The sequence below is a fragment of the Lepisma saccharinum genome, chromosome 25 (genome assembly GCF_977018435.1).
Source record: "Lepisma saccharinum chromosome 25, izLepSacc3.1, whole genome shotgun sequence".
Taxonomy (NCBI): domain Eukaryota; kingdom Metazoa; phylum Arthropoda; class Insecta; order Zygentoma; family Lepismatidae; genus Lepisma; species Lepisma saccharinum.
Genome location: NC_139253.1, coordinates 6,662,885 through 6,674,459, shown reverse-complemented (window position 1 = coordinate 6,674,459; position 11,575 = coordinate 6,662,885). Strand labels below are relative to the sequence as shown.

Here is an 11,575-nt window from a genome sequence, read left to right as displayed (position 1 = left end):
AACCTGCACCTTACATTACCTGTATCCCAGGAAAAAAAATATAAAATGTAAATATCATACTTTTTGGAACGACACGCAATAATTTAGTGAAACTACTAGAACCATCCACATATTTAGTTTATTATGTAAATAATGATCGTTAGTTGTTCTTTAATTTTAAAAATAATAGAAGCAGTGAACTGTGGATATTTTATTGTTGTTATTATTAACCCCATGCACTCATAAAGCATATCGCGGTTACACAGTAAATGCAGTTGAAACTGGTTTGAAATGTCTAATATTTAAGTGGAATGCCTTAAGACAGTGTTACACTGGTATTGAAGTATTTTCTGTTGTAGTTATAAACTTTTACTAAAACGCACACGCGGGTACAGTTTCGAATAACTGTGCAGTCCAGATGTAGTTAAGAGGACAAATATTCGTTGAAAACTGACTTAATTACGTTAAATAAACCGTTGTAGTCGTACTATTCTTTCATATCTATATTTAGATTTCAAAAAATTGACTGGATTCTTTTTAATTTGAGCTTGGATAATTCGAACAGAAGTTTATTCTCCTTGGAATCATCTTTTATGATAGACCTACAAGTTTTTGGTAATTCGAATATTGGATAATTTGAATTTATTTCGTTGTCCCTTGGATTTCGAATTAAATAGAGTCCACTGTATATCGAATCACACATAAATGTTCTTTCCCAACTATGTAGAATATCCAGCGAGTTAAATGGTTGACTTTCTATCTCACCACTGACGTTTCCGGGTTCGAATCACGGACTGGGCATGGGTGTTCTTCATGTGGGTCCCTGCACTTCATTAGTTTAATCGTCATTGCTTCTCATCGTCTCGATTAGACACAAGTGACAGAAAAGTGACGTAAAATAAAAATACAGAAGTACAAAAATTATGTCAACATAATCGAACAGCAGTTCAGGAGTGTGTCTTTCCCTGTTGTTTCTATTTCATTTTTTGGTTATTCTAAGCCGCTTTTCTACCTCTTATGCTAATCGCGACGATGATAAATTGTTGACTGATAAGAGTGATGAGACAAATACAATTATGCAACCATGGTTGACCAGGCTTCTAACATTACACCTTTGTAGCGGCCAGCAGTTTCCTGTTGTGAATCGAACGATAGACATAAATTATTAGCATCGACCGTAACTTAAATCAAACAACCAATAAACATAGTATTTTAATAGTAAAAATACTTTATTATGGTATTTAAATAGTGAGGCACAATAATGAATACACAACTAACAACTATCACACAAAAATAATATCAAAAGTGGTACCACATCTGAATAAATGTTGCTCTATAATAAATAGTCTGTTGTACAAAATAATGCTTGTAGTTGTCTAGAAATATCACTAATCAAAAACTTACAATCACATTGAGTACGAGCAAACTGTAGGCCAATTAGAAAAAATAATAGAAAATGGTGCAAATTGTTCCTGCATTTAATATAGATCTTCTTAACATAATAAGAATGTATATTTTAGGTAAGAAACGACCAGTGACATGATTAATACATAACCTAATTTATAGTTTTGACGTTCAGTCATGGGCAGTTTTCTTTTTAATGAGATCAACTTTGTACCATTTCACTAAGAGATTTGCTTGGTATTGTTAATATACATAGACCATATTTTGTATTAATTTGCTTGCTTCTAAATGAATGTAAACATACTTAAAAATTTAACATAAACATTAATTTCTGAGAAAATTTGGAATATTTGTAGAATTCAGTACTTGTAGAGCAACTAACTGTATTTAGTTTGGTTAATTAATTATCGTTATGCTTCTTCGTACATCTGTTAAAATGATTCCATACTCTCATGTAAGTTCCATTTATATATTGCTGTGAAAATCCATTGAACATGTTGCAAAAGCATTTCACGTAAAAATAAATTTATGACTTTGGATTTTTTATTAAAGAATAAAGTGATGTGGTGTTTTGAAAGAACAGTGATATGAGATGATGTTTTTCTTTCAAAAATAACCATAACGTTCGTTACTACTTGTATGTTGTGCATTTAGTGAATGCATGAGTGTTCACTTTTGCATTTTGGTGTTCGTAGTGAATAAATATTTTCATGTAATAAGATAAGAATGAAATAAGAAGGATTAACTTAAGAGTCTTCCACTGTTCTGTTAATCTTTCTTTTCCCGGCATTCTGTTCTGCCGACATTTTCTGGCCAATCACAGATGCTCAGCTGTTGATTCCATGCGGTACCTGGTCGACATGTAAACTCTACAGGTTTACCGTGCACGCATCTATAATACTGCAAAAGAAAGTGCAAGAATAGTAATTGATGGCACAAATATGAGAATGGCACATGAAATATTTAAGTAATTATCGATTTGTAGCAGTTAAACTTAACAATGGAAGTTTCGATTTTATTTTACCAGGTATATTCTAATATGTTCATTAGAAGATTGATATAAATCTATACAGTGGAACCTTGAAAACTCGAACTTGAGGTGGAAAAGAAAATATTCGAGGTATCAAGGATTTCGACTTACCAAGGTTCGAGTTATTGAGGGCCAAAATCGCCGACTTCGAGTTATAGAGGTCTAAAGTTTACTGACCCTCCTCAACGTCTGCACTACGTATGCCTATAACGTATGTAGCATCATTTTAAGTTAATACGTATACTGTACAGTACAACGTACGTAGAAATAAATTTTATTGAACAAAACTTTATAATGCACTACGTACTCGTACATACGTACAACATTGATTTGGTAAAATATTTGTATACATGGACGTCCGCAGGATTTTTTCCAGGGAGGGGCAAGGAAGGTATTTTTTTCAGAGGGAGACCAAGGCGCATTTTCCCCAAATAGTGTTGCTTCGTAAAAAAACATTGCTTAAATTTGAATTTTTGTTGTTCATGCAATAATTAACATAATTATATTATTGTGGCTAAAGTGAAATTTTATTTGTGAAATACATACTTTTTGGTTGAATTTCATTTTCCAGGGAGGGGCCACGGCCTCCTTTGCCCCACTTCCGGACGCCCATGCATGTACTACAAGTACATACTGTATGAAATCACTAAAGAACGTATGCACCCTACACGTCGACTTATTGAGGTCCGTGCGACTAAAACTTCGAGTTATAGAGGTGATTAGAATTTAACTTAGACTCATAAAGGTTTTTCATAGTCTACCTTCGAGTTATTGAGCTAGAACGGCATCCCATAAACTGTACAAAAATTCGTCTTACCAAGGTTTTACTCGAGTTGTTGAGGTAAAATTAATATTGAGTGTTATGGACAATTCAAGGGGATTACAAAACATTCGACTTATCAAGGAATTCAAGATGTTGAGGTTCGAGTTTTCAAGGTTCAACTGTATTGGATAATCTCTATTAATATATATATATATATATATATTATATATTAATATATATAATATAACTAATAAACGTGAAATCTCAGAATTTTGAATGGCTATAAAGCTTGAAAATCCAACGTTACAAAATTATTTTTCCATAATCAGTTAGCTCTAATTAAGTGATAAGTAAGCATTGGCTCAGTCGGTAACGCGTCTGACTACCATGCTAAAGGTCCCGGGTTCGATCCCCGGCCGGTTCAACTCCGGGAACTTTTCTAACGATGGAAGCGGCCCCGGCGCCCATCCAGCGTCGAATAACATGGGTACCTGGGGGGAAACCCTGGGGGGGGGGGTAAAGGCGGTCAGGGGCGTGATTCTGATCACATCACCCCCACTCACGACCGGATCAAGAAAGTGTGGAGCGTTACTCCCACACCCCCTATACGCCTTCATGGCGTGGTGCTATTCACAGGGGAGCACTTTACCTTTTTTTACCTTTTTAGTAAGCATTAAAATATATGACCTTGAAATAATAAAACAACATAAATGTCTAAAAAAATGATATGTTATTATAGCTTTTTTTAATCATTTTGTTGCATACAGTAAATACTATATTTTCTTTCGGCCTCCCCGATGGCGCAGTGGTAGCGTCGTCACCTAGTAATCAAGGGGTCCCGGGTTCGATACCCGGTGGAGGCACAAGTTGTTCGGATCCCACTTTAAACTGTAGGTCCAGTCCCAACAAATCAATCAATCAATCATATATTTTCTATCACCACTAATAATTTCATATGTTGCTTCTTGTTAGTCCTAGAAAAAAACCCTGCGAACCTCATGTGTGAATAACTCACGGTTCATAAGTGTATCTGTTAATTCAAAACTGATAGTATTTTTTCTTGATCTAAGGCTTAGAAATGGCGACCAGACCTTTGCGCAATCATCACTATCCCCAAATGTTAAGCCCCAAGCTCGATGCAGCCCCTCCTCCCCTCCCAAAAGTTGGGTTCAAAGTTATGCCCGTGAAGTCCACAGAGCTGGAAACAAGAATTATTCTGTACAGCATATTTTGTAGTAAATTTTATGTTGTAATAATTTTTGTACACTCCTGTTCACATAAAATGGCACGCTTTATAAGGTTGAACAGTTGAAGTATGTGCTTCTTTATTTGAACAGGAGTGTGCAAGGCACATTACAAAAGTTGGTCTAAAATTTAACGTCGTGATTGTTTTAAAATACTATTCAGACCATCATTATAATGGAAAGGGGTTATTTCTGTGGGCTGAATTTTTTTACAATATGCACACCTGCTATACTCTGTCAGGAATCTGTGAAGCAAGGTTGCAGATAAGGGTAGGGAAGGGGAGAAAGCGAATTGGTGGAGCAAAACAGTGCGCGTTGCTGCAAACGGATGATAGCTGCAGCCGCATTTCCCCCTCCATGCACTCGCTTCCCTTCACGTGTTCATTGGTCGAGCCCTCTCGAGTCACTGCTTAGGCAGAGGACTTGTTTTCGTTCGCTTACTTCAGAGATTCCCTGGACAGAGTGTAGTTTGTTGAATGCAGGCAACTCATTGCTCCCAACGACTGATACATACCTTATCACAGTCTTCATGTGGCACATACTCGTTGCCTTGGCATTTGATGTTTCCTCCTCCTGCTGGGATCTCATTGGTGCCGCTGCTGATTGTTGTGGAGGACGTTTGGACGGATGAGGATTGCGTTGTTGTAGATGGCTTTGTTGTTGTTGTTGTTGTGGACGGTCTGGCCGCTGAGACGGGCCTCTGAGTGCTGCTCTGCGTTGCTGGAGTGGAGCCTCCAGGCGTTGCTGGAGACGTGCTTGGAGGTCTGGCCCATTCAGGCTAATTGAATGGAAAATAATAAGGTCAGAATTATCTATTTCTTAATGTGATTGAGCATGCCTGACACACTGTACCTTCCATGATAACATGATAAAAGCAACATTTGGAAAGATTTACACTTAAACTTGAATATACCATGCCATGCTAATGACAAGTTACATGGATGTAACTTTTTTTTATCTCAAGACAAAGACTATCATGGCTGTTTAATTTGTGTTGAAGTTTCAGAACCTTTGAGTTGACACGTTCTGGCAATTTGACGTACGCGTCGTATTATTTTACTATTAATATTAACTTAATAATACTCAGCGGTGAACGATGAGACTCGGTGAAGTACACAGACTCCTCTCAGGTACAGGGATAGTGTTAGGCAAAGACAATATTCACAGCACAGAGAAATAAAACCACATTACTGCCGTATGTATAAACTGAAAAGTTTTATTCTTTATTTATTGCAATTATAATGCAACTATACTTGAGACGAGGGCGAGGATTTCGCTTTGTCAATGAATTGACTCAATTAAAACGCATAAACTCAATGCGTGGCTATCGGCAAGCCTAGGATCACATAGACCTAGCTTGCGCCCCGAACTACCACACCAAGAGATATGCAATGATAACTGAGCCAATATTTGCTCTTTAGCCTTTTATTTCCAAATTAATCCTTAGGCTAACTTTATTATTTGACGTAGAATGGTTGCAGTATTGTGCATAGCATCAATGCATGGCTATCGGCGTACCTATGATCACATAGGCCTAGCTTGCGCCCCGAACTACCATACCAAGATGTATGCACAACACCGAGGAGTTCTCTTTTAAGTTTAAAAGCTTCGTCAATCCGTGGCGAAAAAGTGTGATGATTCTTACGCGATATCCTCGCTTTTATACTATTTTTTGAGAACACAGATTAAAGTACAGATGAATCACTCACTATCTACAAAAGGATACTACAACAAAACTGACATCTATACATCTTTAGAAATACAAATTCGTATAGTGCACTCTTGCAAACATGAAGATACATTAAACTACTCATAACAGAGCATAAAATACAATAAAAATTAAACAAAAGATATATATTACAAACAGGGTGCAATATTACATATAATAACAAAGAAATTACGCTTTCTTTTACAAAAATAAATACATTAGTGACATATCTTCTACTGGTGACGTCACATAAAAATGTGGATCATATCAGAGTTATGAATTTTTTACCTTTTTTCCTTAGGCTTACTGCGTAGAAATTCTTGACGAGTCCCTCCTCTACAACTGTCATGTTTGTGAATGTCCAATATTGACATTCACAATTATTATGAACTTATTGGTAAAAACAAATAGGTGTTGATACACTGATACATATTTACTTTGTTCGAAAAGTTGTTGATAAAAATTGAACGACTATCCGTGGTTATGTGGATGTGCGCAGTTGTCGAAACTCTTTAGTTGGTCATGTACTCTATTTTCGGGTGAAAAAAAAAGGTGTGGAATTCAGGTGTGGATAACATGGACCATGACTTCCAAAAATTCAAATTCAAATAAAAAACTTCACTTTATGACAGCATCATAGAACTTTTTTGATTTGATTTGATTGATTTTGCTTCGCTTGTGCCACTTTTGGCTAATTTGCGAAGATGGGGATGAGTGATGATATGATGAAATTGATGAATAGACATCACAAACGTCCATGCCCAAGTAAGGATTCGAACCTGGGACCACAGCATCATATAACTATTTTCAAAGAAGAGTCGTCGGATTGATCTGCTCTATAAGTAGCCTTCAATGTTTCTGTAAGTATCAAATTACGTATTATTGTGTCAACAACCAATGTTTACGATTTCACTTCAGTCCTTATGTCAACATTTTTTTCCTGATTAATAACTTTACCAAAATCTAGTATTGAATTGAAGACGTGCCAGATTAATATTATATGAACTACTTGGAAGACATTGGGGGGGGGGGGGATGAGGTGGGGAGGCGCCCAAGTCTTACGGCTCCTCCCTTAAATGTCCTACTACTAAAACGCTTTTGAAAATCCCACGCCATGCCACTGGTTTACAATTTTCATATCAATGTGTCTTATAAAGATGGAAGGTGGATTAAATGTTTACTATTCTATGTGCATTTATAGTAAAAAATTGGAGAATTTGTATTGTAAAAAGCCAATATTTTACCATCATCTAAACAGAGCCATCTTGTCACGGACGCAAAACGACGAAACGATCGCAATGACAGGGATCGCAAATTGTCACGAACGCAATGGCAGTGCCAATTGCCAAGGACGACGTGACTTCCGGTCGGACGTAAGATTGTATACCCAAATATACTGTAGACAAATGAGGCACAGGCGAAGAAAAACGCACAACCACTGATCGGTCGCACGGCAGCTGCTTTACTGGACGCGACGAACGTCTCGACGCTACTGTCAACTCAACCTCTTTCACAGCGAGCGCGGCTCTGCTCGTCTTACCTACCTGCGAGACTTACTATGGCCGTTACGCGCGCTTATTCACGCATGAGGGTTGACCTTAGCTTTATGTAAGACGCAATTCATCTGCGTAATATATATATGTATGTTCATATAACTATAACTGTGTGTTATTTCACTCTCCACTATAGATAGCCTTTCAGTAACACACACACAGAATTATGGTAATCCTAGCCTGCCTCAATCTTCCAAATACTTTATGTTCTAATTTCACCTCGGCTAAAACTCAGACGGCTAAATGGGATACTCTGACCCCTCTCAGGTACGGGCTTGGTGAATAAAGCATTGAGAACTTAAGGGTGTTGTTGGTGAATCATAAAATAAATGAACGACTCTTCTCAAATTTTAAGATTGGCAACTGCATCTTCTGGGAGGTTACTTTGACCTTTCTTTTCATTCATTTTTATCCAGGAGATGGTTTATTTCCAATACATACGAAAGCTTACATTACACTCAAGTTACAATTTACAGTCCATGAATATCCTTAAATTTAAAAGAAATACAGAATCCCCTGTTCGTTAGTATTCGATTCGATGAATCCAGAATTCTAATTTGCTGCATGTCTCCATGGGGAAAAAATCCAAATATGTATATGTGCAGGGAATAGTTACGTGTGTATGTGTGTCGCTAGGAGGAAGCCGTACCAGGGAAGAGAACCCTGTCATTTTTGCAACCGTAGACGAAGCTTACGGCCTACCATTCAGTAGCAGACAAAAACTTTCGTACGTGCCCCTTCCTACAGTATTGCGACCAAAATGTGTCACGAGTATCGATATTAATACGGGCAGGATTTAAGCAGAATAGAATCTACGGGCTCCACTGAGTACTTGGGATCGAGAAACGTTAATAGGCAGAGCTTGCATCAAGATACACGCCAATGATGACATTTCCATTGAAAAACGAGACATATTGCATTACATGTCTAGTCTTGCTTCCTTGCCCAAATAAATCTACGTTGAATAAATTTTGAAGAAAGCCAAAATAAAGTTCGAAGATCTGAAATTCTATCATTTATCCGTAAGAATGAGAATATATGGGTCAACAGTGACACATACATGTCCAATAGGCAGGCGTCATTAACCTCGAAGGATTTCGGCCGATCCTAACCTGTCGTCCCATAACATTATAAATTTCGAAGTATAAATTGTGCTTGGCGAAATACAGGTATCTTTATTCCCAAGTGTCATTAGATGTATATATCGTAGAGCCGACGCTGATGGAATGCGTGCAAACTAAGCTCCGCATTTACTTATATACCTTTCCAATCGATGCTCACTTGTTAAGCATTACGTAATTTGCACAGCGCGACTTGCGACATTTCCAAAAACTAAATACTCATCAATGTCTATATTCACAATCTCAATATCAAAGTTTAACTAATTTCCACGTTGCAGCAAAACCAAATAAAATTGTATAAGGGGAACGATTCATCTCTGTTAATAAGGACTAAACTCTAATCATTCCCCGTTGCAACTTGAACCTTATTGAATACATTAAACTTAAAAGAACAGATTCGATCTTCCCATTGTTGTTAAACGAAATCTATGTCAATCTAAATCATAAACATTTTTCTGCCGTGAAAGAACACAGATTTACATATCCAATATTAAAGATTCGGTCAGAAAATTAACATATAGATTATTACATTAGGCTGCGTTTACACTTATTGTTACAATAAAGAAAATATTAGTGGATTATATAAGTCTAGTAATAATCTTTCTATTTATCAAAAATTATGAAATATGAAATATTAAATATCAAATAATAAGAACTAACTAATATAAAATAACCCAGAATAATTAACGGCACATGGATATGAGCCGTGAGGTTCATATCATATGGCCCCCACTTTGAAAATCGTTTCTTGGACGAAATACATATATACATATATAAATGAAGGAGAAGAACGATTTACAGAGAATATGCACTATACGAATTACCCTTTTTTTTCACAAAAATACTAAATAATACGCAATATTAATACAAAGGAATATTTACAGGTACAGACATCCACTAAAACCATTAAATATCTATGGGTATTACAAACATATTATATACACCAAACACCTGGAGTGTTAGTCATAACATTTCCTTTAAATTTCAAGGAACTTTCATGCAAACAATGCCCTTATTGACACAAACATGTTTCATCAGCCTTTTCTTTAATTTGCTACGGCTGCCCACATACTTAAGTTCTGCAACCATACGGCTAACAAGTTCTTCAAACTTCAGTTGCTTTCCAGCGATTTGCTCGGAAATCTTCTCCTTAAGATTCTGATTAGAACCTTAATCGATTTCACACACTAAAGGAAAATTTCCTTTCGAGTCTACCTCACTGATTTCTTACATTTCACTCCAAACTGACTCTTCACCAAGGGCACTAAGTTCGTCATAAAGTCTTGGCGATATGGTTAGATCCACCAACATTTCATCGTCCAGACTAATCTCACTTAAACCATCACCTTCACATATTGTTCGGGAACATTCCGGTTTTTCTTCTACAGGCACTTGCATTTTCATAGTCTTTATAATTAAGTCCATTCGGGATTCTTTGCGACAACCGCAAAGGTTACACATCTCGATTTCTTCTTCAGTTTGTACCGCCACATCCATTACATCTCTCTGCACATGCACGGCGCCTTGCATCATCGTAGAGAGCAACGGATCTCGACCACCATCTTGAATTCCTATAGGATTCTTGAAGTCTTTAATGCCAGCAATTTCCTCAACTTCTTTTACGTTTGTCCCAGAGAGTTCTGCGGTTAACGACTTCCTCAACAGGGAAAACTGCAAAGACATCTCTTCTTTCAGATATTTCTTCAAGTCGGCAATTTCTTTTGTCACGTGTTCACGCAGCGAATCCTCCAAAGGTTGGATCTGCTCGGACACAACTTCTGAAATTAGTTTCTCTGTTTGTATTTCTCTGTACATATCTTGTTCTGTCTTTTCGAATTCTCTCTGCCACTCGACGTATTTTCTTGAATTTATTTCATGTAGCTTACGCTGATACTCCATCCTTTTCTTCCCTTCTTCTGGAATTACTTCCGGTCGGACGTAAGACATTAGCTTTAGTGGATCCTTGTTATATAATTGCGCCTCTGACACAACTGATGAACATCCAAAGGACTTTGAGTGTTGTACCTTAAAGGACTGCATCTCTGGATTCAATTAAAATGTTTATCTTCCTTCCGTCTCAATCTAGCTTTCACCAATCTTTTTCTCAATCTAGCCTTCACCAATCTTTTTCTCAATCGAGCCCCACGTTTAGGGTGCCAATTGTCACGGACGCACGCAATGGCAGCTGTGCCACTACTTGCCAAAGGACGACGTGACTTCCGGTCGGACGTAAGATTGTATACCCAAATATACTGTAGACAAATGAGGCACAGGCGAAGAAAAACGCACAACCACTGATCGGTCGCACGGCAGCTGCTTTACTGGACGCGACGAACGTCTCGACGCTACTGTCAACTCAACCTCTTTCACAGCGAGCGCGGCTCTGCTCGTCTTACCTACCTGCGAGACTTACTATGGCCGTTACGCGCGCTTATTCACGCATGAGGGTTGACCTTAGCTTTATGTAAGACGCAATTCATCTGCGTAATATATATATGTATGTTCATATAACTATAACTGTGTGTTATTTCACTCTCCACTATAGATAGCCTTTCAGTAACACACACACAGAATTATGGTAATCCTAGCCTGCCTCAATCTTCCAAATACTTTATGTTCTAATTTCACCTCGGCTAAAACTCAGACGGCTAAATGGGATACTCTGACCCCTCTCAGGTACGGGCTTGGTGAATAAAGCATTGAGAACTTAAGGGTGTTGTTGGTGAATCATAAAATAAATGAACGACTCTTCTCAAATTTTAAGATTGGCAAC

At 37.5% G+C, this 11,575-nt stretch overlaps 1 protein-coding gene across 1 annotated transcript in view; it reads right to left on the bottom strand.

Annotated features, from left to right (window-relative positions):
- Positions 1-1,195: 1,195 nt before the first annotated feature.
- The window catches only part of Cht5 (Chitinase 5), a 57,514-nt gene continuing 47,134 nt past the window's right edge, over positions 1,196-11,575 (bottom strand). The window contains exons 10-11 of the mRNA XM_083111759.1: positions 4,935-5,198; positions 1,196-2,283 (exon numbers count right to left, since the gene is read on the bottom strand). Coding sequence (XP_082967885.1) covers positions 2,152-2,283; positions 4,935-5,198 — 396 coding nt within the window. The 3' untranslated portion in view covers positions 1,196-2,151. The remainder of the gene's footprint in view (positions 2,284-4,934; positions 5,199-11,575) is intronic.